The 24,470-nt window shown below is 49.9% G+C and overlaps 9 protein-coding genes across 9 annotated transcripts; 6 read left to right on the forward strand and 3 right to left on the reverse strand.

Moving 5' to 3' along the window:
- Positions 1 to 67: 67 nt before the first annotated feature.
- On the reverse strand, positions 68 to 4,477 carry AFUA_4G08650 (putative GPI-anchored cell surface glycoprotein). Its single transcript, XM_746867.2, has 4 exons — positions 4,167 to 4,477; positions 3,823 to 4,024; positions 3,637 to 3,701; positions 68 to 3,588 (listed from the first exon to the last, which is right to left on the reverse strand). Coding segments are annotated over exons 2-4 (2,670 nt in total). The 5' UTR covers positions 3,824 to 4,024; positions 4,167 to 4,477; the 3' UTR covers positions 68 to 984.
- A 121-nt stretch (positions 4,478 to 4,598) lies between these two features.
- Positions 4,599 to 5,902, forward strand: AFUA_4G08660 (putative oligosaccharyltransferase subunit ribophorin II). Its single transcript, XM_746866.2, has 4 exons — positions 4,599 to 4,865; positions 4,933 to 5,131; positions 5,190 to 5,474; positions 5,523 to 5,902. The coding sequence occupies exons 1-4, from the start codon at positions 4,720 to 4,722 to the stop codon at positions 5,760 to 5,762; spliced, it is 870 nt and encodes a 289-aa protein (XP_751959.1). The 5' UTR covers positions 4,599 to 4,719; the 3' UTR covers positions 5,763 to 5,902.
- Positions 5,903 to 6,015: 113 nt separating this feature from the next.
- On the forward strand, positions 6,016 to 6,823 carry AFUA_4G08680 (uncharacterized protein; the record flags this gene model as incomplete). The annotated part of the gene is made up of 2 exons (XM_746864.2): positions 6,016 to 6,364; positions 6,423 to 6,823. Exons 1-2 carry the CDS (start codon positions 6,148 to 6,150, stop codon positions 6,821 to 6,823), a joined length of 618 nt encoding a protein of 205 aa, XP_751957.1. The 5' UTR covers positions 6,016 to 6,147.
- Positions 6,824 to 6,933: 110 nt separating this feature from the next.
- Positions 6,934 to 8,211, reverse strand: AFUA_4G08690 (dihydrodipicolinate synthase family protein; the record flags this gene model as incomplete). Its single annotated transcript, XM_746863.2, has 3 exons — positions 7,867 to 8,211; positions 7,266 to 7,807; positions 6,934 to 7,209 (listed from the first exon to the last, which is right to left on the reverse strand). Exons 1-3 carry the CDS (start codon positions 8,018 to 8,020, stop codon positions 6,934 to 6,936), a joined length of 972 nt encoding a protein of 323 aa, XP_751956.1. The 5' UTR covers positions 8,021 to 8,211.
- A 636-nt stretch (positions 8,212 to 8,847) lies between these two features.
- Positions 8,848 to 9,618, forward strand: AFUA_4G08700 (uncharacterized protein; the record flags this gene model as incomplete). The annotated part of the gene is made up of 3 exons (XM_746862.2): positions 8,848 to 9,058; positions 9,129 to 9,277; positions 9,339 to 9,618. Exon 3 carries the CDS (start codon positions 9,358 to 9,360, stop codon positions 9,616 to 9,618), a length of 261 nt encoding a protein of 86 aa, XP_751955.1. The 5' UTR covers positions 8,848 to 9,058; positions 9,129 to 9,277; positions 9,339 to 9,357.
- Positions 9,619 to 10,109: 491 nt separating this feature from the next.
- Positions 10,110 to 11,957, reverse strand: AFUA_4G08710 (putative short chain dehydrogenase). Its single transcript, XM_746861.2, has 3 exons — positions 11,312 to 11,957; positions 10,905 to 11,243; positions 10,110 to 10,748 (listed from the first exon to the last, which is right to left on the reverse strand). The coding sequence occupies exons 1-3, from the start codon at positions 11,522 to 11,524 to the stop codon at positions 10,437 to 10,439; spliced, it is 864 nt and encodes a 287-aa protein (XP_751954.1). The 5' UTR covers positions 11,525 to 11,957; the 3' UTR covers positions 10,110 to 10,436.
- Positions 11,958 to 14,360: 2,403 nt separating this feature from the next.
- On the forward strand, positions 14,361 to 16,028 carry AFUA_4G08715 (alpha/beta hydrolase). The gene has a single exon (XM_746860.2). It carries the CDS (start codon positions 14,683 to 14,685, stop codon positions 15,670 to 15,672), a length of 990 nt encoding a protein of 329 aa, XP_751953.2. The 5' UTR covers positions 14,361 to 14,682; the 3' UTR covers positions 15,673 to 16,028.
- Positions 16,029 to 16,611: 583 nt separating this feature from the next.
- On the forward strand, positions 16,612 to 19,221 carry plb1 (lysophospholipase family protein). Its single transcript, XM_746859.2, has 3 exons — positions 16,612 to 16,950; positions 17,053 to 17,710; positions 17,769 to 19,221. The coding sequence occupies exons 1-3, from the start codon at positions 16,902 to 16,904 to the stop codon at positions 18,961 to 18,963; spliced, it is 1,902 nt and encodes a 633-aa protein (XP_751952.1). The 5' UTR covers positions 16,612 to 16,901; the 3' UTR covers positions 18,964 to 19,221.
- A 124-nt stretch (positions 19,222 to 19,345) lies between these two features.
- AFUA_4G08730 (uncharacterized protein) lies at positions 19,346 to 24,384 on the forward strand. The gene is made up of 2 exons (XM_746858.2): positions 19,346 to 23,573; positions 23,628 to 24,384. Exons 1-2 carry the CDS (start codon positions 19,624 to 19,626, stop codon positions 24,199 to 24,201), a joined length of 4,524 nt encoding a protein of 1,507 aa, XP_751951.1. The 5' UTR covers positions 19,346 to 19,623; the 3' UTR covers positions 24,202 to 24,384.
- Positions 24,385 to 24,470: the final 86 nt, after the last annotated feature.

Consider the following 24,470-nt stretch of genomic DNA (forward strand, 5'->3'; position numbering starts at 1 on the left):
CTTGATGCCTAAGGCACGTCGCAATCATTCCTATGAATGCCGGGCGTTTTTTTGGCTACAATTACACAATTTACACAGGTCTGGCCCGTATCATCAATTGTCGTAATGCCGTTAAGGGAACATTCCTAAACACATCGCCGCTAATATCAGTTGCTTATGCATCCATAACCCGTTGCTTGCGCCGGATCCGATATGCTCAAACTGTACCGAAAGAAATGATACATACAGTCGCCATCAACGGCACCTCACACACAGCGTGTCGGTTCCTGCTGAAGGCTCAACATAACAGAAATGTCTAGGGAGGTCCGCAGCTTCCAGCTCGGCCCAATCACCTGACAAGAGTTCAATGAAACAACAAGAGGAACGATGAGAATACCACAAACGCCGAATGAACAGAAACCCGGAGTCCACCGAATGCTTTCGCTATGCTTAATGTATGTACTCAATTCGTAACGCCATGCGCCAACAGTGTGATTAGATTAGGTAAAAGATGATGGTGCCTCGTGCCAATCATAGCAAAAGAGGTTCAACGAAATTGAGTGTCGAGTCTCAAGAAATTAAGACGGAGATGAAGGTAAACGATCAGTCTCCAAAGGTAGATAGATGCAGCCGAAAATCAGAACTCAGTCCAGATTGAATGTATGTGCAGTCATCATCGCGGATCAAGAAGGAGGATAGTGGTAGTAAGGAACAATCAGATCATGGACCTGTAAGTGGCTGGTAGATTGACTTCAAATCGAGTCACGAAATCGGCCAACTTTCGTGGTGAGGTGAGGCAAAGACCAAGTAAGACATAGGCCAAGCGGTTTCAACTCAACAGATAGTCGAGCCTTGACATGCCAAATTAACGTGGGACGGGGTGGAATCAACTGGAGGCTTGACGAGGAAGGTATTCGAGAGAAAGCAGAGGCCAGTGAAGTAAAAGTGACGTGCGAAGAAGGCGAGGCAGAATGCAAGTGAAACAGATGCTGACAGGTAGCCAAATCATGCGCTTTTTATAGGCACACCCTCAGCACTCCCGCCTCCCTGTTTCGAAGGAGTAGCGGCCTTCTTTCGAGCGGCCCGGCGCGCCCTCTCCTCGGCATGGGACTGAAAATCGGCCATCAGAGCCGTTGCCGCACGGCGCCGCGGACGACCATTGGGCGTCTGGTTCTGATCGGCGGGACTGGCTGTCTCTGGCGATGGCTTGCCTCTCTTAGGCGGACTGCCCTCATCTTCATTCTCCACGTCGGCGAGAAGGCGTTTCTTCGATGGGCTGGATGGCATTGCCCCAAAAAACCCTGCCACCGCCGCCGCTTTCTCGGGATTGGAGAACTTAAACTTCACCATAAGACTTGACTTCTCGGCGGTGGCACCAGCGGCGGCGGCAGCGGGACTTGGAGCACTCGGATTCTGTCGCCGTCTCTTGGTCCCCACAGTCGACTCAGGGGTAGCATTGACGGGCTCAGTGCGCCTTCTCTTCCGCGAACCACTGGCAGGCTTCTCCTCCTTCGCTGGCTCACTCTGCCCAGCGTTGTCATGCTGCGCGATCAAGGCCTCGATCTCCGCGGCCGACATCGTCCGATCAACCGGAATGCCCCTCAGCCGGGCTGCCTCTCGTGCTTTGACCTTAGCCTTTTCCTCGTCAACGTCCTCCAGTCGGAAAGGGAGATTTGTTTGCCGCGGGAGATTACGCTCCCCCAGCCGCGGCGGGTACCCAAAGATCCGGTCCTTCTCCGCCTGTTCGCGCGATTTGAATCGCCCTGGCGGCTGGGGAAGCTGGTCATCCCCGTAGGTGTTGGCGGGATGAACCCACTCAAAATCGGAAGAGACGAAGACGTACTCCTCCCCAAACTTGTTGAGAAGACCTGTATGCGTCCAACCATCCTCGTCAGTCCACGGCTCCGATACTTTCGTCTTGTCCATACCAAATGGTAGGCTCGAGGTTGGCCTATTTTCTCCCCCCGACCCCGCCCCCTCTCCATCCTGCTCCCGCTGCTCCGCTTCGAACTCTCTGCGCAGGCTCTCCAGCCTGGCATCAAGCCCGGAATCCAGCGCAGGGTCTGCAGACACAGCTGCCGCCGCCAGCTCAAGCAACCGCCTGGCAATAAATGCCGTGTCGGGCTGCTGAGCGGCAGACGCCTGCGCGGATGCCGGGACCTGATGCTCAGGCTGGGCCGCGCCTCCCTTCTTCTGGCCCAGACCCGCCGCCGACTCGGGTTTGTTGGATAGAGCCCTGGAGCGGCGGAACTGTCGCTCCGACTCCAGGGACTCCAGAGCCTTGATGGTGGGTTTCCGAATGCGACTCGAGGTCCTCGCGGCAGCAGACGTGCCAGTGGATAGACTCGTCGGTGAGCCGAGACCATCCACCTGGCCATCGAGGCCGAAGCGGCTACCATACATCTCAGGGCCATATTCAAAATGGAAGTTGTCACGGTAGGCTTGCGCAGGCGTCCCCTCGACACTGTCGGCGACCTCTCCATTGTAAGGGGTGGCCTCAAGAATCATCAGGGTTGCTGGTGACTCCAGAGGCTTATCGACAGCCAGAAGTTTTGACGCAGTTTTGGCTCGCGAGCTTCGAGTGTTTATGTTGTGAGAAAGAGGTTGAGCTGCTTCGAGGGTAGTATCTGGGGCAGAGGGAGGCTGGGATGGAGTCTCGTAAATTTGGACAGGAGGTTTGGGATTGTGCTTAGTCGACGACTCTTGGATATGATCCCCAAGGCTGCGATCCGTCCCGGTCTTGGACTTGAGATCACGACGATGGGATCTGGCAGTAGAGTCCCGTGAATTTGTTTTAGCCTGAGCGGCGGGAGTTGTTGAGTCGGCTGTTTCAGCCTTTTCAGTCTTGGGGGCAACGGGAGTAGCAGCTTTGGCTGATGTAACTTGAGCCACCTTGTTGGCAGACTTGGTCGCCTTGACGCTGGCTTGAGATGTTGACTTGGTTTTACGATCAATTCGAAGCGGAGTGGAAGGGCGAGAAGCGGATAGTTTGGCAGACGACTTAGGATGGACAGTCTCTTTCTTGTCGGTCACACCGTTGAGCTTTGCAGGCATAGACTTTCTTGCCTTGCGATCGATTTGCGTTGTTGCAGGAGCCATGGTCGAGGACTTCGAGCCGGATTTGTCTCTAGATGCGTTGGCCAGCTCGGCCTCGGTAGCCAGAGACTTGCGTTTCATCTGAGGATCTTTATGAGAGGCGCGAAAGTTTAACTTAGACGGCAGAGCTTGCGCCTTGCGCTTAGCATTGGAAGATATAGGAGTCGTCAGTAGATGGCCTTGCGAGTCACCCGCATCCGCGGCGTGGCCATTCGGCTTGCCTGACTTTCGACTGCGACTGCCGATTTTGGCATGACTTGTAGATTCTGAAGCAGGAACATCGTCTTTCTTTCGCACCGGAGTCTTGGTGATCTTCTCCGGCTGAGAATCCTTGAGATCAAGTGGACGTTGGGATTTACGACGTTTCGTCGATGGCGCCGATTCCTCGAAAGAAGAGGCAATAGGGGTCGGGGGTAGTGAGTAAGAGGTCTGGGCCATCTTAATCTTGGTGGACTCTGGCTCTTTTGTTGATTTACGTGAGTGATGAGAAGAGCTACGTCGAGAGTTTGTTTTCTGGAAAACAGTTAGAGATGGAAAAGTCGGAGATGGTAAGACACGTACAGGAGTTTTATCAAAAACAGTGTTCAGAGACATCATGTCGCGGGGAACAGAATCTCCTTTAGCCACTATATCTGGGTGAGTTGTTGGTCAGAAGATTGAAAAAAATATTGTGTTGAAGCCCTAGCTGAGAACCTCGGTTTGAGGGACACGGCGCGAGGCATGCCAACACTCGGTGTTGCCGCTTACTTTTGACTTTTGCAAGAGATATTGAGTAAATATCCAGATCCAGTTATTCAAGTGGATCTGTAATATAAAGTGTCCGGGGATGTTGGAGAAGTATGCGGAGTATGCGGTGATAGCCGTTGGGATTAGGAAAGGTAAGGATGGAGATTCGAATGTGTTTCAAGATGTGAGAAGGATGTGTTGTGTTTTTCGCCAACCCTAGCACCTGATACAAAGTGAACAGTCAGTGAAAGAGTCTAAGCTGCGAACAAACCACAGGCAGACAAGTCGTAGGGGCAATCCCTACAGGATGGCCACTCCGTAACAACCGGCCTGTTTAAAAAGTGGCAAATAGGATATTTACATACCAGCACGCCGTATCTCCAAAATTTTTTACCTTATAGTATCGATATCGATAGTAGGATGATGTAGAACTCGGATGGAAAGGCAGGTAATGACGGTGGCTACCTGTCGGTACAGCGGAGGCGAGGAGTTGGACAGGTTCAGGTCGATCGATTTGCAAGCGCAAAAAGGTTCCCGTAATTAGGTATCTGCAGGAAACGACATGCTCGATCACTACCGGAGCGATAATCGAGGCGATCGACAATGTCACAGCGACGCTGCAGGGGCGTTGACAGCAGGTAGCTGGTCGAGGAGAGAATGAGGTGTTTGGCCGACAGCCAGAACTGCAGGAATCCGGGAAATAATTAGGGCTTGCGTGGAGCAGGTGGACGCCGATGCCCCAACTCTGACTATCAGGGAGTCCCGGGCGCTTATCTGGAGGCCCATTGTTTAGCGCTTCCGCGATTCTTCTCAAGACTCGGCAGTTACACCAGAACATTACATTGTTCTGCCATCTCGACTGCACTCTTGTCTGTCTTTTTGTCTTTTAGTTTCTATTCTTTGACTATTTGACTCAGCATGCAGCTTTGGCATACTGTTCTCCAGCTCTCTCTGCTGGCTTCAGCAACAATCCCGACCGTAGTAGCATCCTCTTGGGGGTTTACTGATGCCACCGTGTCAGTTCAGACCAAAGGCGCAGGTGTCGGGTCTGGAGTGAAGGAAAAGTATAGACATTTATTCAGTGACACTTTATTTAAGAAATTAACATGCTAATTGCTGTAAATATTGCAGAATCCCCGACAACAAGCCGCTCTCCAAACCGGTCGCGCTCGGAAGCTCAGATACCCTTAAAGTGATACTCACAGCACAGGAAGGAAGCTCAGCCAAACGCGCTCACCAAGTCTTCCTCCTTCTTCGAGATCCAAAAACCGGCTTAGACATCTCATATCCCTTTACCGTCAAGGATAATGGCAAATCGAGGCTAGAGCTGGTAAGCAGAGGTCGAGTGTACTGAGTTACTCAACAGCTGACGTGGCCCGCGAGCTTAGACTCAAAAAGACCTCCCCGTTCAATTCCTCTCCGTTGCCGAACCCTTGGACGCCAGACTTGTCATTGGATCGTTTGGAAGCTCTCATGCGTACAATGAACCTGCCTTCCCGTTGATTGTGGCCCGCAATCCCGACGAACCAGTACCGACAGTGGAGGTTTCGCGATATGGCAAACTGCCCGAGATTCACCATATCTTCAAGTCTGACCCTCAGAGCCCTCCCGTTATTGTGACTCTCGTTTTCATTGGAATGGTGCTAGCTGCTTTTCCAGTCCTCGGTGGCCTGGTGAGTCGTTTCCTCCAAACAACGCTGTCCATGTTCTGACTTGTATAGTGGCTCTTCATTGGCGTCAACCTCAACCATTTGCCGACCGCCTTTAAGTCTGCCCCGATTCCCCACGCTGTTTTCCTGGGATCTCTGGTTTCCATCGAATGGATCTTCTTCCTCTACTACTCCCATTGGACACTCTTCCAGATTCTTCCAGCTGTCGCTGCGGCCGGTGTTGTCGCATTCATTAGCGGAAGCCGCGCTCTTGGTGAAGTGCAGGGCCGACGTCTTGCAGGTCTCAGATAGATATGCATAGTACTGGATACTGGCAGACTTTAGATGAGGCGATGCGCTTGTACTAGTAGGACCGGTCTTGAACCCTGATACACCATCTATATCATTTTATATCGCACGTAAAAAAAAAAACCACAACATTATACCACAGATTACTTCAATCTCTAAAATATTACTTTTGGTATCTTCAACTTCTAGTCATAAAAACGAAAAAGAATCAAAACAATCAACGGCCTGACGTCACTTCTGCGGCCATAGCATTGACCAAGACAGGCTAGTCCGGCGGGTCTTTTGATTTTCTGAAGAATCTCCGCAAAGCTCTCCGCCTCTGCCAACCCAGCTTCACATTTGAAAACCATCAGAACGTCACTATCTTATATATATTCCAGGAGAAAGAATGGGCTCCTCCGCATCAAAACCGGCTCGGTCAGCCGCCAGCGCTGTGTCCCGACGCCAATATCCCAAAAAGCCCCCCGCAGCTCCCAGGGCCGCACCACCACCAAGCACAGCAGCACAAGCTCCCCCCAAAGAACCAAACCTCTCGCAGCCATTCCAAGCTCAATCGCAAGCTCCATCTATCCCAAAGGAACAAGCTTCCACAACAAAATCAACGGGTACGAATACCTCCCCAGCAGCCGCGTAAGAAATATAGCTAAGTAGCTAATTCATCAGTTATCGACCTCGATGGCCGCGACCCTGACTTCGCCGCGTCCCTCCGCTCCATCGGCCCCGTCGTCCCCAATCCGACCCTCTCGCGTACGAGCACGTTTAACCCCGGTCCTACCCAACAGCAAAACCAAAACCAGCCCGTCTTTCCGACGGCGGCGAATCCGGCGCTCTTGGTGCTCACTGCGCGGCAGACAGCCGCGAAGGCTGCGCAGGAGGAGGCGGAGCAGATTGGGCGGCCGGGGTTTGCGGGGCGGGAGTTTGTGGATGCGTGGACGATAAGGCAGGCGTTGACGATGCGGGATCGGCAGGGTTTGAGTCTGGGGGAAATTGAGGGGATATTGAAGTTGAAGAAGGGGGTTTTGGGGCGATTAGGCGCGAAGGGCATTGTAGGGGAAGTTCGTTGATGACGGTTTATGAGTTTGATTTGTATGACGTTGGACGAAGGGTTTGTACTATATCTTGATGTATTTGACTGATTGATTGGGTTATGTACTATAAAGAGATGATATTCTGGCTACGTTGCACGTTTGATCAGCGCCTCTTCGACTGCCTGCAGCTTCCCAGCTAGCTCGAGTATCCATTCTTGTTTGGCTGCATCCGTGAAGAGAGGATACGGCCTTCGGCAAGCGGCGCTGTCATCGGGATAACCAAGCAATTTGGCGACGACCCATTTGCTCCCGTTGATTCCGCCCTTCGCAAAGGCCCATTCCGACGTGGCAGCTTTCAGTTGGAGCTCCGTTGCTTCTTGGGCCTTACCAGCCTTGTAGAGATCGTACAGCTCAACACACGCCTACCGCCAGTTCACAATCAGCACACCATGAACAGACCTCAAAAAAAGATACTCACCCTCGGGTACAGATTCGCCATCCCCGTAATTGCCCCAACAGCACCAACGGCCATCGCAGGGCCCATCCAGTCAATCTGCCCACCAAGCACGCTGAATGGTCTCACCGCACTGGCCGTCACACGGGGAACCTTCCCAATACCTCCACATGTCAACTTGGCGCCCGAGATATTCGGATGCGCGCTTAGCTTCACCAGCATATCAGAGTCGACGTCCAGCCCCGCCGCCACACCGGGGTAATTGTACACCATGATGGGAATGGGGCTGTGGTCCGCCACTTCTTCGAAGAAGGAGACGATGGCGGCGGAGTCCATGGCGAAATGGTAGTAGCTCGGTACTAGGACCATGGCAAAATCGGCGCCGGCTTGCTGGGCTGCGATGGTCTCATCGATGACATGGTGAGTGGATTGGCCGCCGCAGCCGAGGGTGATGGTTATGTCTGGGCGGTTGAGGCGGGCCGCGAGCTTGCGGGTAAGTTGGACGAGCGAGGTCTTTTCGGCGGTTGAGAGTGCGACTGCTTCGCCGTTGGAGCCGGCGAGGACGACTGTTGAAGTTGTTAGGGTGTAGCCTTGTATGGTTTGGGACGGCGGAGGTGGGACGTACTTCCGTGGAGACCGGACTGGATAAGAAATGTAAGATGCTTCTCTTGTATGTCCCAGTCAATGTCCTGGCGTTGGTTACTTCGAAAGAAAGTCAGACAGGGGACATGAATGCCGCCTGGAAAGACTTTGTTGCGGTCAATCTGATTTGATGCCATGGTATTCTATATTCTCAAGGTTGGACCGTCAGGGTCAAAGACGAGTAGGCCAGGAAGTCAGGTCGTATGACAATTCAATGTTCTAGTTGTGCCGCACTTGGACTGAGTTCAATCCAGCTGTTTAATTATTTCTCGTAATCTTCAGGTTCTCCTCCGTATGTATGGAAACATCATCTCGGATCGTCTCCGAGGATGAAGGTAAACCGTAAACCCCACCACCCTCGGCAATCTTACATCGTAGTTAAGACAGGACGTAGTACAGCCGGGAAGTGATTATAGCGAAGGATTCTTTAAGTGAGGGCTGAGCCTTGGATGTGGGACAGTACTGTTAGCAAAACTGGAATTTGATATCCGCATATAGTGACATTTGTGCACATTATAGACACCTCCCTCGCTCGAGATTCGGGTTTCTTCATTAACCACAAAAAAGCAACTGTAGCAAGCCATCAAACCCGTCAGAACTCCCACTGCGACATTCAGCTCCGCGAGTACGTTTCAATTCATAAGGGTTGAATCAGCGCCGTGTTTTGCCCTGCCCCAGCCTACATTTGTGTCGTCGTTGTATTCGCTTAATTACCCTCCGTATCAGGTAGAATGGAATCGCCGAGTCTTCAGAGCGTAGGTACTCCGTGAGGACTCGAATTGCCTTTATCCATGTGTCTTAAATGTCGTCATTCACTTTCTTGGAATACACAGGCGTTCCTTCCTAAGGCAGGCGAGTATTCCTGTATTGAGCGTTGTTGCCTGTTTGCTATGTGAATGCGCACCTTCCTGTGACTGAGTGAATGATGGAAGCCTCCGTAGCTCTAGCAGTACCTACCCCCCTCGCAGCATCTCTCTCCCGCTTTTCTCTCGCTTTCTCTCTCTCTCTCTCTCTCACACACCTCTCTTGCATCTCTCTCTGTCAAGCCTCTCTCTTGTCTCTCCTTCATCTCTATCCGCCTCAAGTCTTCCATTCCTCATCAAGGGCACTATTGCCGTCTCACTACACAAAAGCTCTTAGCATTTTTGTCACATCCATTAAAAGGGCATAACAATGTGAGTGCATATCTAATTGAAATAAATAGAGACCCTAGACTGATAGGAATCGTCCGGACACCCTTTTTAGTCTAGTGGTAGTATTTTATTTTAATAATATCTATCATCATATAGGTCCCCTCCAATTTCTGAGGAGTCACTTACAGCGGCTTCGGCCCCATCCTCTGCCTCCTCCTCTGGCTGATGCCGCGCCCCCCGCCCCCGCCTGTGCTTCTAAGAGTCAGTATATCAATTCAACCTTCACAAGAAGCATCTAGTGGCAATGCTAACATAGATATAGAGCGGCGGAGGTGCGGCCAATGTGGAAATATCCACAAGGGGTAGTGCTGGCCAACCTTGAACCTGCAACGCCCGTGGGCGTCGCCATCTTGGCGTCTGCCCCCCGCCAAGGCCCCCCGGGCAAGCCAGCTCCCGCCCCGGCCGCTTCGGTGCCACCAGTTGGTACCATGGTATTCATTCTACTCCTTCTGTCCGCCCCCCTCTACTTCCTCGGCGGGCGCTGCTCCCCCGCCCGCCAACCTGCCGACCAGGCACCGCCGCGGCCGCGGCAAGAAACCTAAGGACCAGAAGGCCGACAAAGGAGAGGGCGACAAGTGAGCCTTTATAACATTGTCCATGTATATAATTAACTTCCATTAATTCAACCTATTGATTCAGGCATGCCTTCATCGTAGTCCACTGTTGGATACAATAGTATACGTACTTTCTCGTTCTCAACGCATGGGATGTCATCGAAAAGTATCATTGATACTTAGGTTTACGACGGTTAAGAGGCTAGTTCTGTATCGAATATGGAAAGGAAGGTAACGTGAGCCATAGCATCTTTTTGAGGGGTGCATTATCTGACCTGCGGGGTGGACAGAATCTTGTTCTTAAGGGTCAGAAGACGGAAGGAAGGCCGAACGGAGTTGCTCCGTTACTCGTCCGTAATTATTCTGAGGGTCAAGTCGTGCTGCCAGATCTCAGACTAACTGTAGTGACGCGGCCTTGTGCAACTTTACTTTCTAGTTGCTGGTGTTCCCTGCTGGCCACGATGATCAGCGGGGAATTTCAGGATTCGAGTACGGAGTCCAGTTGGTTGTCAAAGCACAGTCATCCAATGAGTGAATGACCAAATCATCCATGTATTGACTGATTGTAGCCGTCGAATATTCTAGGTAAACCATACTATCTGTTCGTTTTTCCCCCTCCCTCGATGTGAAAGCCTGGAGACATGGCAGACGGCAGATATCATGACGAGAACATTGAATTTAAATCAGATCACGCTTGCTTTCCCAACATAAAACATCATCGCAATAGCATTCAGGAAACAAAGATCGTCCGGGAGAAAGAAAAATAAAATAAAATAGAATGAAAAAGTAAAGCATTGAGCAAACATTTACCACGCACAGTGGCCACCGTCGATGCGCAGGTCGCTTCCTGTCATGAAACTGCTGGCGTCACTCAAAAGAAAGACTGCGGCACCCCGATATTCATTGGGGGTAGACAGCCGGCCCAGCATGTTGTGCTTGGGCCATTCTTCTCGGCGCTCCGGGAACTGGACAAACAAATCTTCGACCATTTTCGTGACAATGTAGCCCGGCGAGATGGTGTTGACGCGGATGCCATATTGACCCCACTCCATGGCCAGATTGCGACCAAGCTGGATGACAGCGGCCTTGCTGGCATTGTACGCGGGGCAAATGAGACCCTAGTCAAGTTAGCATTTTTCTAGTTCGGTTGACAACAGTAGAGACCATGCGATGGAGTTTGACAGGCAAGTGTGACATTAAGTCAGAAGCGGGGAAAGGGAAGAAACCCGGGGATCCCCGTTTTCCACTCTAGAAAGGAACTGGTAGAAACGTACCCGATTTGCGACAGTACCACTCATGCTCGCAATTAGTGCAATGCTACCACCATTACCAAAGCGAATCATCTGCTTGGCCACTGCCTGGGCAGTCATGAATACCCCCGTCACGTTGACCTCAAACATGGTGTTCGCGTCCTTGGCCGTGTACTCCAAGGCAGGGGTTTCCTGTTGGATCCCTGCTGCAGCAATCAGGCCATCCATTCGGCCCTCGACATCGGCGATTTGCTCAACGGTGCTGGTCAACAGTTCCGTGTCACGCACATCAATACGACGATAGTGCAACTCCGTCCCCAGTTCCTCCTTGGCTCGCTTTTGAATCTCGAAGAACTCGGCGGACTATCACCATCCAGCATGGTTAGACAGGATGCGCCATGAGCAAGGTTGTAGAAAACAGGGTTACTCACTGGCTCCTCCAGACGATCTAATCCGTACACTTTGGCGCCAGCCTCCAAAAGCGCTTCAGCCTGGGTTAAACCAAGACCACGAGCAGCACCGGAGACAAGGACGACCTTGCCAGCCAGACTGAATTCTGGCATTCTACCCTTGGAGCCTAATGAGACGTCTGCCGGTTTGGTGGCAGAAGCGACAGGAGTATCCGCAGTAATGGAGACAGACATTATGATTAGAGTAGAGTGTTAAGTCGAGCAGTAATCAGAGTACAAGGAAGTTGAGTCGCGATGTAGTCGTTCAATTGACTTTTCTTCCTGCGGCGGAAAAGGGGAATAGATGCTTGGATAGAATACAATTGAAGCCAGGTTGATCTAACGAGCAGCCACCCAGCACCTTAAATACTTCACGATCGTGAACCTACGGATGAACGAATCCAGAAAAAGGTGGGTAGTACTACGACGACAGGCTTACGCTCAAGACAAAGAGCTCATGTGAGCAATCGAAATTTGAGTAGCGGCCAAAAGAGAGAAGCATGATGGCTGCTCGGGGAGAATGTCAACAAGCAACCAAGCGAGGGAATCTGGTCGAAGGAACTATGGATTCGGTCCAGACCCAGCGGGGCAATAATGCAAACGTGGGACAGGAGCCGTTACTTCTCCACCAATTGGCCAGTTGCTTGTTGTCCGTTGTACGAACTACCTTAGGTTATTATTGTAGACAGGTCTTATTTTAAACTGACTATTCTATGACGCTTTTTACAGCCACGGTACAGATGTTGGACGATCTTCCAATCCTGAGTCCTGACAACAGTCGTGTCTGATCTTCTGGTTATAATAACAATATTTAAAGGACACGAGTGGAGGAGCACGAATTGAGAAACCCAGTTAGAATAATCCAGACGAAGTCAAACTGATGATATAGTCATGATGGAGCGATACAACACTCATGTTCCGCAGACGTGACAAACTGGCTTCGCTTCTACAGGCTAAATGACCACACCAGAGTGACTGGAAGACTCTTGGTCGTGGCACCATTTGGACACTCGGATTGCCTAATGGAGTAATCCGGACGGGAGACAGGCCGACAAGTTCAGATGACTTAAGATGCCATCATGTTTTTTTAGAGAACATTTGGGTCGAGAACGCTGGGGATGGGACAGCTTTTGCGGTCGGGTCACGGGGCCATGGACTGGTGGTTCTAGAAAGGAGATCTAATGCAGCAGAAGATTCTATGGGCGAGATTACACAGTGTCGAATTACTTATGGTCACGGGCCCTAGGTGATCATTACTGGGATAGTTATTAGCGATTACGCGATTCATCAAAATAGTACTTGAAATAGTACTCGAGATAGAGACTAGGATGCGGGAGAAGAGAGCGCGATCATATTCCAAGAGTGATGGACAGGTGGCAGGAGATAGTTCCTGGGCCTCAGACCTCCTATGCTGTGCATTCGTTATTGGTCAATTTTTTGTTGTTTATCTGCCATGGCATCCCAATTTTGGATTATCCTAGGATGATGCATTCCATTTACCTTCTATGTAATCTCACTTTCCAGGTATCGATTTCAAGACGATTGTTGTTCTGTGTGTCTAAATCCGGGTCTTTGGTCTTTACTGTCCAGAATACTATATACTAAACTTAGCCTGTTTCAAGACTATGATTATTGTCAATTATACTGTCCAATTTATTTACTACACAACTCAGATTTACTATGGAAGATCTACAAGGCTCACTCGTAATCTAACCTTGTGACCTTCAGAGGTCTTAGTCATGTCTCTTTCTGGGGAAGATAAGGTATTGTGGAGAAGTGGGCGAATCCACTTGAGCTACTTACCCCTTTAGGTTTCCCGGGAGGCGTTCCTCGGCTCAACCATATCATACTCCATAGAAGCCCAAGGCATACAGCTAGCCGCTTTGGGGTCCTCGTTCGGAGGTAAGTCCATTTTAATCAATAATAGATTGTAACCAGGAGGACTTCACATAAGCCTGAGCCTGATAACAAGAATCCCATTCCCCATATGCGATATATACTGTGGTAGAAAGAGAGAGTAAAACATATTCAAAGGTCTAAGGATAAATAAGCATTGATTCCAGACAGCCACTCATCTTTTTTTTGTGCTATTTCAGCTATCTAGATTCGGATACTCGTATAAGCTTCGTGGCTGCTTATAAGCTATAAGCTCAGAGAATTTTTTGCCATCCCTGATCGAACAGACATACTGAACTTTGAAGTCGGTTTGCCGTACGATACCTCGATAGGTGAAGAAACCAAAAGAGAGTACACTTTTACCTACCGTCATGTTGGCTGAATATTGAGCGATACACAGATATAACTAGAATTCAGCATTGTCAAACTGTACTTTGAGCTGTAAATTTTGCAATAAGTTCAAAAAATAAATGACGGAACAAATCCCGGAAAGGCATAAGAACAATACAAGTGCAGTTATAAAGATAGATTCAAGGTTAGGGCTTAGAGGTTATGATAGATTAGGACTCCCTTTGGTGGAAAAATGAATGATACATGCCGATATAGATTGTTCTGGACAATAACCTGCAGTATTAGACAGATGTAGTTTCTAATTCCGCACTAGACCCAAGAGATTAAAACGGCACCTGTTGGATTTGTTGCCAACCGCAAAGATATATTGGGGACAAATTAGGAAGATAGATTTTGAATACAGGAGTATATGCAGATATGACGCTACATTCTGATGCGAAGAGGGCCGAATGCTAAGTTCTCAAGTTTTGTTGGCATGCCAAAGAAAGATACAAAATATCCGACACCCTGGTAGGTTCAAGGACAGCTCCGACAATAGTTATAGTGTTCAAACTGGAAATGTAGGTGCCATGGCCAGATTAGACGGTATACTCGAAAAAAAAAAAATGACTGCCAAAACGCATTGATAGAAGACAGGTATTCTCCAATTGATCGGCGATAAATTGATACGGCGTAGATTGAATTCTCAACAAAGAAACAATTGGACTCCACATTCTGAACATACACAACACATATATTTTCAAACCCTAGTCATGTGAGATACGCTAGTATGTAGATGAATAATTGGTAATAACTGGCCCGTTATGTACTACTTAAGTACCTAGCTTTGTAAGATCATAACATCTTAGTCACATCCATAGGCCTAGAATCAGCATTCCAAGAATGCTTGAACGAAACATGAAGACCACTTTAAGAACTGGCTGAAGGGAAGCAGCAAATAAGACGCTGAGATATGCTAGACGCACAGTTCACGTGCTATAATGTGGCTCTTCAAGCTTGGTTTTGTTCACTGAACCTCTCATAGGCACAATCCCATCAATGAGCTGCGTCTTTCTGACTTCCTACTCAATCCTACGCACGATAAGACTTGCCGCCTTCTTGGCCCAATGCAAAGGGCTACTGAAACATTAAACTTGCAAACCGCTGCAATGTCAAGTCGACCTACCCTTATCTTCATACCAGGCTCCTGGCATAGACCAACATGCTATGAGCCAATTATTCGGCTCTTAGAGCCCACGTTGAGATGCGTCGCAGTGTCTCTACCCTCGACAGCATATGATCCAGAGGCGACCTTCAAAGATGATCTTGAGGCAGCCCAGGATGCGATTTCCGCTGAGACAAGTAACGGGCGCAATGTCGTTGTCATCGCACACTCCTATGGCGGCATAGTGGGCAGCAGCGCTATCAAAGGCTTCGCAAAGCCTAAGGACGCTGATAACAGCCGATCCGGATACGTGATTGGACTAATTCTCATGGCCTCTGGCTACACCTTGACTGGGCTGTCCTTTATGGATTCATTCTTTGGTCGTCCGCCGGCGTTATGGCGTGTGAATAACGAGACCGGCTACGCCGAGCTTGTCGCTTCCCCGAAGGAGATATTCTACCACGACCTCCCTGAGGAAGAGGCGAAATATTGGGCTTCTCAGCTTGCGACGCAGAGCCTGAAGGCGTTGTTCGAAGGTCATGAGTATACGTACGCTGGGTGGAAAGACGTGCCTTCTTGGTATATCGGGACTGTGGAGGATCGGGCAATACCAGTGCTGGCTCAGCGAATGTTAGTTGGTATGGCAAGAGAAATGGGTGCTAGTGTGGAGCATCGAGAGCTGCAAACGAGCCATTCGCCTTTTCTAAGTGAACCTGGTTTGACTGTGGGGATTATTTTAGAAGCTGTTGATGCATTTACCCATTCTACACGCGACAAATCCAAGTTATCCATTGGTGGAGCTGACAACGTGATAGTCGTGCCTCGGGCCACCCTCTTGAAGCCACTGACATGGTTCAGCTTCGGATTGCCGATGGCCTTTGGCCGTGTGTTAGGCAGATGCATTCTTTTATATGGCTGGGGAAAGAGACTATGGAGAGCTTGGTTTCGTTGATAGGTATCTATTATTTAACAGAATATCTGCTAGAGGGCTGTGCTGACGTGCCTGATGCTCTTGCATATATTAGGGACAGAAAGCTCACTACACTGGGTGACCTTGTGGTATTTGTGACGTGGTGGAATTCGTTGTATATGGCACAAATTATTAGTATTTGGGAATGGCAATAACAGTTGTACCTGTAGCATAATCACATGCACACATGACTTGAGAAAACGCTGACTTTCATAGCTGCGTCTCCACTGCTTAAGACTACGTGTTGAATATCGCCATTAACACACACCTTCCTTAGTTGGCATGAAGGACACATAGCTAATCAAGGAATAGATATTAGAGATTACTGACAGTAACCTGACAATTAGTTGTGTTTATCTCTCATTCGCTGTTTAAAGGCTCCAATGGAATATGAGACAGCCATTTCCATGTGATTAAATGATAGCGGAGGGCCTTTTAGAGACTCCAGCAACACAGGGCCTTTTCTCAAAGCCCATTTCCAAAAGTCGTGACGCAAGTAGTTCGACGCTTGACAAAGGGGCAGTTCCATTCTGAACTTCGCCATCTGAGATTATAAAAAAATCGAACCAGTCCGAGTCCCGAAAGCGGTACGCCCAGGCTGGCACAAAGCAGTAGTCACGAAATGAACCTCATATGTCACTACTCAAGACTGACATATGATTGAGCCGACAGCATGGATAGCCTTCGCAGAATAACAATATCTTTGGAGTACACAGGTCATCAGAAAATGATTCAGAACCCCACTCAGCCGAGAGACGGTGCTAATCTGGAGAGGTGATGCACCTTTATTGCCGTTTCCAGCCTAGACTGGCGGAAAGGCCGGAGCTTCGCCATCGTCATCCTCATGCATTTTCAGCCCTTCAGGGAGGCTGATCTGTGGTCCTCGGCTCAAACTACTAACGAATTCCGAAAGCTCCAATGACAATCACCTATCCTACACGAGGGATAAGACTACTGTGTACGGAGTATGGAATAAATCAAATTGCCCAATCTCCCAAGCCTTTAGTATGCTTGGCCTTTTCGCTGATCCACCGTCCCAAGATGAGGACCCCTGGCTAAGTGACACCGCCCCATTTATTCAAATGCCAAATGGTGGCTGCCTTAAATTTGGCGGTTTGTACTCCACAGAGAGAGAAATATTTGATCTTATTGTCCTCTGTAGCTGAATCTTCACCCGGATTGTGGCGTGAGGCGGCATAATACAACCCAAAATGAAGACCACCACAGTCGCGTGCGCTGTCGCTGGTCTATTATTTTCTTGTAGGTAAACCGTTCCGCCTCAAAGTGTGGCTCGAACTAGTCGGATGAGTAGCTTTCTCGTATCTGACTACAAACGGAACTAATGTCATTGAATTTCAATAGGTGTGAGTGGTGCTCCAGACCCCGTCCATGTTGAAATTCAACAGCGTGCTCTGCCAAATGCCCCCGATGGATACACACCCAGTACAGTTGGTTGTCCTGCCAGTCGCCCTACCATTCGCAGTGCCGCAAGTTTGTCGCCCAACGAGACATCATGGCTGGAGACGCGTCGGGGCAAGACTACTTCTGCGATGAAGGACTTCTTTAATCATGTCAAGATTCAAGACTTCGACGCGGCGGGCTACATTGACCGCCATTCCAGTAACTCGTCGGATCTTCCCAATATCGGCATCGCAGTCTCTGGTGGTGGCTATCGAGCATTGATGAACGGCGCGGGTGCAATCAAGGCCTTTGATAGCCGTACGCCGAATTCCACGAGCGCCGGTCAGTTGGGTGGATTGCTGCAGTCAGCCACCTATCTGTCTGGCCTGAGCGGTGGATCATGGCTGGTGGGATCAATCTACATCAACAACTTTACTACCATCTCTGCACTCCAAACACACCAAAAGGGCACCGTTTGGCAATTTCAAAATTCAATTTTCGAAGGTCCCGATGGGGGTAGCATTCAGATTTTGGATTCAGCCACCTATTATAGGGACATCAGCAATGCGGTCTCCGGAAAGTCGGATGCAGGCTACCCGACTTCAATTACTGACTACTGGTAACAATAGCTTTTGATCTCTTTCTTGTCGCAATACAGCATGCTGATGATTTCACAGGGGCCGTGCTTTGTCCTACCAGATGATCAATGCAACCAACGGTGGTCCCAGCTATACATGGTCCTCCATCGCGCTAACCGACGCCTTTCAGAAGGCAGAGATGCCAATGCCTTTGGTTGTTGCAGATGGTCGCTACCCTGGAGAACTTCTCATCAGCAGCAATGCCACCGTCTACGAATTTAATCCTTGGGAATTTGGAACTTTTGACCCCACAGTTTTTGGATTTGCGCCCCTCGAGTATCTAGGAACCAAATTCAATGGCGGCTCAGTCCCAAGTAATGAGAGCTGTGTGCGTGGCTTTGACAATGTTGGCTTTGTCATGGGTACGTCCTCTACTCTCTTCAATCAATTCCTTCTTCAGATCAACTCAACGGCTTTGCCGGATTGGCTGAAATCCGTCTTCACCGACATCTTGAAGGACATTGGCGAGAATGACGAGGACATTGCTCAATATGCTCCTAACCCATTCTACCACTTTTCCAACACAACCAACCCTAGTGCCGCTGAATTGGAACTGGATTTGGTGGATGGTGGTGAAGATCTGCAGAATATACCACTGCACCCGTTGATTCAGCCAGAGCGACATGTCGATGTGATCTTCGCCGTCGATTCCTCTGCCGATACCACGTACAGCTGGCCCAACGGAACTGCCCTTGTCGCTACTTATGAGCGTAGCCTAAATTCCTCAGGCATCGCCAACGGTACTTCCTTTCCTGCAATTCCCGATCAGAATACCTTCGTCAACAAGGGCTTGAACACTCGACCTACGTTTTTCGGGTGCAATAGCTCAAACACCACTGGCCCGTCGCCCTTGATTGTATATCTTCCGAACTACCCCTACACGGCTTACTCCAACTTTTCTACTTTCCAGCCAGACTATACCGAACAAGAGCGAGATTCTACCATTCTGAACGGGTATGATGTGGTGACAATGGGTAACAGCACTCGCGACGGCAACTGGTCAACCTGTGTCGGCTGTGCTATCTTGAGTCGGTCTCTCGAACGCACCAACACTAACGTGCCGGAAATCTGCAAACAATGTTTCCAGAGGTATTGCTGGGACGGCTCTCTCAACAGCACCACCCCTGCGGGTTACGAGCCGGTCACGATTTTGGATAGTGCAGCCTCTGGGATCATTCCAAGTATTTCCACTGTTGCAATGGCCGTTGTTTTTGCCGCCTGGACAATTTTCTAAGTTTCATTTTGGAATTATTCGAAAATGTCGATTTCTACCGGATCTAATGTGGTCTGAGCTATATCCATACCTCACAGACTTTTATCAGATGCCAATGTTATCACAGTTGGGAGGTTTAACGAGCAATATTGTTTCTCTAATCTATCTATTTATCGTTTTGTACCCCCTTTTTGTATATAAATTATGCAAAAAAACAACATCATCCTGTCTGATATTGCGTCCATAGAATGATATCCACTTAACTAGGCTAAGCAGGAGGTACAAGGTTCACGATCGGCGGGGAATACATCACGTGCTTATGAGGCTACGGCTGTTGCTGTGACAACGCTCACGTGATTTCTCAAAGGAGAAAGCCAAGGACAAACGCCGCAGCTCTTGCGGGCGGCCAAACAGCTGGAAGTCAACAACACATATCTAATCAACGAGTCAAGTCTACTTAATAGCCACAGCAAAACCCCTGCTTGAAAACTTTTCTGCAGGTGCGCCTTTGTGGTTAGTCGAATCTGTCATTCCTCTGCTGCGAAGTTCAGCTCATGATGAGCGCATCGGGCTTGTCAACACCGACCCTTCTTCGTTACTAACAGCAGAGAAACCGTACAAGTGCACAGCCGCCTGAGATACAAATTTTTTGGGTGCATAATTCTCTGTTATTGATTCAAAATGGCTCGCGCAGCTATCATCCCAAAGTCATCCCCAAAACGGGCCACCCGTGGCCGTCCCCCAGCCAACACAGTCAAAGCCGCCAGTCTCACCACTGCCAGCAAACCGGTCGTGAGGACGGCGAGGACAAAGTCAGGAACTTCTGCGACAGAAACCAGAAAAAAAACTACGAGAACAGCAACGGCGACCAGCGCCAGGACTAGACAGGCAGACTCTGACACGGATGAGGCTACGGACGACGAACTGGGACTCATAGATACGAAGGAAAAAGCGAAACCAGGCAGACCCAAAGGGAAGAGCTCAACTTCTTCCACAAGCGCTACAGGTCGGGGAAGAAGACCCGCGACTCCTGCAGCTGCAGAGTGCGAGAGCGACAACGACGAGGACGAGCTTGCCCAGACCGATGCCCCCAAGAAGCGACCTGGACGGCCAAGGACAAAGCCGCTGCCAAAGGAGGACGAAGTTAAACCCGAGGCAGCGCCTAGACCGAGAGGTCGGCCAAGGGCAACTGCCGCGACGAAGCCTACTGTCACTACAGGCGCTGATAAAGACAGTACAAAGAAGAAGACTCGAGCACAGACAGGCGCAGTCGAAGCATCCAGCAGTGGTCCCAAACATATTCTTATCGCCACAAACTCTACAACCATGAGGTCAAATTTGCTCCGGGGACCAGCCAAGAAGAAAACCGTCACATTCAAAGATGTGTCCGATTCCGAAGAGGAGGATGCCAATGAACCAGCTCCTACTACGACTGGAAGACGCCGAGCAGCAACTACAGCAGCAGGCAAGGTCGGTCTCGGAGCCAAGCCAGTTCGTAAGCCTGCGACAACTACTGGTCGAGGACGCAAGCCTGCAGGCTCCAAGAAGGAAGCCGGCAAGCCTCTCTCACCCAAGAAAGCCACGCAAGTTGCTAAGTCAATTTCCTCATATATCAGCTCGGACGGGGAGGATGATGAACTTAGCAGCGTCAAGGACCAAATGAAGTTGATCATAAATTCGCCTCTCAAAAAGGGATCAGAAGCTACTGGGTTGAGCTCTCCTGTGCGTAAAATCGACTTCACACCAAGAAAACTCAGCCAGTCGGTGGACGAAAATGGTGAGCCCAACCTTCAATCCACGAAGGCAGTCGACTTCAGTAGCTCGCTGTTTATGTCCAGTCCTGCCCGGCGGCCCCCCCCTTCGCCCTTCCACTATACCGTCAAGGAGACACCAAGACGAGCTCGCTTGTCCTTCAAAGGAAGCGCGAAATCGATTGCCCAGCCGAGTTTAACCCCAACACAAAATTCACCACTTAAAGCAGCTCCAAAGAAAGCCCACTTGGAAACACCCAGACACGGAGGATTGGGTCTCTGTGACGAAATAATGCCTTTATCACAGCCAAATTTCACCCCTGGACACAATTCACCTCTCAAATCGTCCCCTAAGAAAGGCATATTTGGCGTGTCTTTCGCTCAGGCTCCCTTACAGGAATCATCATCAACGCCATTCAAGTCCCGGTCGCTGTTGCTCCAAAGCCCTGCAAAGAGAATTGCTTCCCCGTTCAAGAATAGTCTCTTCTCGAGTGTTCGTTCAATGCCGGAATTGCGTAGGAACGAAAGCGGAATGGGTCTTGTTAGCGGTGCTGACCAGGCCAATGATGCGGAACATGTTGAATCGTCTTTCAGGACTCCTGAACCTCAAGGGCCAATGGATGTCGATTATGATAACGAAGGACTAGAACAAGACGAGGTTCCTCAACAAGAATCGTCCGATGAGCATCCTGTTGTGGATTCTCGGGCGCAATTTGCTGATTCTCATGATTTTAATGACGAGCAGCAAACACCCTCCATGACCGCAGAAGATGTCGAGGAAGCTCCAGAACATCTGTCGGATCATGATGATGTCGCCGATAATGTCGAGGATCTTCAAGCTTGTGAGTTGACCAACGAAGGTCCTGAAGTCGAATTTGAAGAATCTGGAGACCAAACCCTTGCAGGGAAGGAACCTCGAGCGTTAGATGACAACGACAGTGAAGAGGGTTCCAAGATTGATGAAAGCGATATCCATCTGGCGGACGAGAGTATTGTCGGCCATACCGCCTATGTCAGCAATATGGGTACCCACACCGAGCAAAATGACCACACGCCTGATTATGATGACGCAGAGGATCCGGACGCAACTGAATCAGAGCCAGAGGAAGAGCACATGATGCAGGACGTATACGGCAGCGAGTTTCAAGCTGTGACAGAGGAGTCAAGCCTGCCGTTTCAGCGACACTCGATTGAGGGACTTGAAGATGTTTTCACTGACGCACCGGTAGCCTATGAAGACGTTGATGGTGAATCTGACACTGATTCTGTTCCGGAGGCTACGGGAAGTGCCGCCGTTCAAGTCGATTTCCAGCCTGGAGAGCTCAACAATGAGTACGTTGACTTCCACGATAGCGAATACTTTGATGATGACGAGGCGACACTCGTCGCATCTGATACCACGGACCACTATATCTATGAAGTTCAGCCTGATGAAGAACCGAATGCGCAGTTAAACACTCAGCTAGGCCCCCAGCAGGAACTGGAAAGAATGAATAGCCATCTTCATGACCAGGATGGTTCCCTTGCACCACAAGCGTCGACAACTCAGGATGGCATTTTCTACCACGGTGATCTGAAATATCGCGAAGAAGTGGATATGTCTGAATCTGAGCTCACTACAGACAACCAGAGTCATTCAATTGAGCATAATGACCTGCCCGATTCACCTACCTCCGCTGCAGTTTGCAATGACGAACCGGAAAGCGGATTCCTGATGCAGCGAAACCGTCGTCCACGGTTCACCCTTTTGGCAGAGCAGCTCAGTCAATGGAAAGCTAGCAGTCCCGAGAAGTCTGAGCCACGACGCACCAGGCGAGGGGTGTTCTCCATCGGAGGACTTCGAAGGTCTTCTCGTCGTGGGACTCGTCTTCCTCAAGAAGTGGCCTACCCCGACATCGAAGATTGTCTTGGATCTCCTCAAGAGAAAGCCTCAGATCGCCCTCGCGATAGCGAGATCTATGCCGGTGTTCCAGAGATCTACGAGGACCAGGATGACCAAAACCTGGAAGAGTCTCGTTCTAGTGCTGTAGCAACATCATCTCCCCAGAGAGAGCCAATGACCGAGTTGTTCAGCGAGCCGCAACCCGAATTCTCCGAGCCGACTGCATACAAAAAGGTCCTGAACCGTCAGCCTGCGCATGCTTCTGATACCACCAAGAGCCCAATTGCATCGCCTAGCTCTCCAAAAGAAGGCGATTCGGATGAGAACAAGGAGAATGAAAGAGTCGAACCTCCTGCTCCTGCCACGCCAGTCAAGCAGAAAAGCATCCCGCTAGAGACCTTCCATACGGTATCCAAAGTACCTCTGAAACCGGAAGGTCAAGTTTCGCCCTTGAAACTGTCCCGCAAAAGGGGCCGATCGCTCTCAATCTCTTCGCCTATCCGCTCATCTCCTCGGCTCCGAAAGCGTGTGCTTGCTTCCCCCCAGCAGAGTACGGCGCAAGCCTCTCCTCGCAAGATGCCCAAACTCCAACATAACGAGACTCCCCGATCTCAAAAATGTGAGTCCAGGCGGACGAGTGTAGCCAGCCAATCAAGTAGGCGTTCCATGGCTCCTTCGGCATCTCCAGGACCCTCAAAGACTCCTGCTTGTGAAAACATTCTTGGAGGAGCGGTTGTATATGTGGATGTCCATACAACTGAGGGAGAAGATGCCAGCGGCATATTCATTGAACTTCTGCAGCAGATGGGAGCTCGATGCGTCAAGAGTTGGGGATGGAATCCACGCGCAAGTATGTCGTCAGGCGATATGACAAACCGCAGAGACAGCAAGGTGGGTATTACCCACGTTGTGTTCAAGGACGGAGGAGTGAGAACCCTGGAAAAGGTCAGACAAGCAGCTGGCCTGGTCAAGTGTGTCGGTGTTGGTTGGGTTCTTGAGTAAGTAATCTTCTCGATATTGCTTGATTAGATTATGCTGACATGGAACTCCAGTTGCGAGCGAGAAAACAAATGGCTTGATGAAACCCACTACACAGTGGATAGCTCCATTATCCCTCGCGGTGGTGCCAAGCGCAGGAAGAGCATGGAGCCTCGGGCACTGAGCAATGTCAACGGAACTCTGATCAAAGCGGACAACAGCGCATCGGCGTCTTCATCTGGCAGACGCGCCGGGGCTGACTTTGGCACCATGGGTGATTTTATGAGACAGACTCCTCCACTTTCGCATGGGGAGTCTTCGACACCGGAGAGCAACAGAAAATACACCGTAACCCACACAGAGGCAGATCAGCAATATTGCCAGACGCCAAGGACCCCAGGCACATCTGGATACGATTTCAGCAGGTTGGACAACATCGGAATGTCCCCTGCCACCCCATTCTATCTCTCTCAAAAATCCAGGCTCGTCCAACAAACGTGCCCCCCAAAGCAAACACGGCAAGGTCTGTTTTCGACTTCGTCATCGAGCGACGATGAGCCTACTCAGAAGCTTCGATTCAAGCTGGAGGCTGCGCGACGAAAGAGTCTTGCTTTTAAGCCCAAGGTTGGCAGTCCACTCATCAATTGATGGTTCGCATATTGCATGCAAGGCGTTAGGATTTCTTGGCTCATTGCTCTAATTTTTCCCCTTTCCTTTTTTTGTCGGGATATACCCTGTACATTAGTCCATTGCTTTATAAAAATACCAATGAATACATCATATAAGAATGCACCAATTCTTGTTTGCCGAACACTCTTAAATGCCTCAGGCTGCAATGATGGTCTCGGAACCTGATCAGGCATCCCCCGAGATCGGCTAAATCGGCACTTGGTTCGGATCTCCGCATTTTTTCATTG

The sequence above is a fragment of the Aspergillus fumigatus genome, chromosome 4 (genome assembly GCF_000002655.1).
Source record: "Aspergillus fumigatus Af293 chromosome 4, whole genome shotgun sequence".
Taxonomy (NCBI): domain Eukaryota; kingdom Fungi; phylum Ascomycota; class Eurotiomycetes; order Eurotiales; family Aspergillaceae; genus Aspergillus; species Aspergillus fumigatus.

Excerpts from the sequence above, each read along its gene's own strand:
- AFUA_4G08650 (XM_746867.2), bottom strand. Across the intron at positions 3,589-3,636 it reads CTGTTTTTGATAAAACTCCT|AAAACAAACTCTCGACGTAG; the intron begins GTACGTGTCTTA and ends ACTGTTTTCCAG.
- AFUA_4G08660 (XM_746866.2), top strand. The coding sequence starts at position 4,720 with ATGCAGCTTTGGCATACTGTTCTCCAGCTCTCTCTGCTGGCTTCAGCA. Across the intron at positions 4,866-4,932 it reads GGGTCTGGAGTGAAGGAAAA|AATCCCCGACAACAAGCCGC; the intron begins GTATAGACATTT and ends TAAATATTGCAG. Across the intron at positions 5,132-5,189 it reads GCAAATCGAGGCTAGAGCTG|ACTCAAAAAGACCTCCCCGT; the intron begins GTAAGCAGAGGT and ends CCGCGAGCTTAG.
- AFUA_4G08710 (XM_746861.2), bottom strand. The coding sequence starts at position 11,524 with ATGTCTGTCTCCATTACTGCGGATACTCCTGTCGCTTCTGCCACCAAA. Across the intron at positions 11,244-11,311 it reads TAGATCGTCTGGAGGAGCCA|TCCGCCGAGTTCTTCGAGAT; the intron begins GTGAGTAACCCT and ends GGATGGTGATAG. Across the intron at positions 10,749-10,904 it reads GTGGTACTGTCGCAAATCGG|GGTCTCATTTGCCCCGCGTA; the intron begins GTACGTTTCTAC and ends TAACTTGACTAG.
- AFUA_4G08715 (XM_746860.2), top strand. The coding sequence starts at position 14,683 with ATGCAAAGGGCTACTGAAACATTAAACTTGCAAACCGCTGCAATGTCA.
- plb1 (XM_746859.2), top strand. The coding sequence starts at position 16,902 with ATGAAGACCACCACAGTCGCGTGCGCTGTCGCTGGTCTATTATTTTCT. Across the intron at positions 16,951-17,052 it reads CGCTGGTCTATTATTTTCTT|GTGTGAGTGGTGCTCCAGAC; the intron begins GTAGGTAAACCG and ends GAATTTCAATAG. Across the intron at positions 17,711-17,768 it reads ACTTCAATTACTGACTACTG|GGGCCGTGCTTTGTCCTACC; the intron begins GTAACAATAGCT and ends ATGATTTCACAG.
- AFUA_4G08730 (XM_746858.2), top strand. The coding sequence starts at position 19,624 with ATGGCTCGCGCAGCTATCATCCCAAAGTCATCCCCAAAACGGGCCACC. Across the intron at positions 23,574-23,627 it reads GGTGTTGGTTGGGTTCTTGA|TTGCGAGCGAGAAAACAAAT; the intron begins GTAAGTAATCTT and ends ATGGAACTCCAG.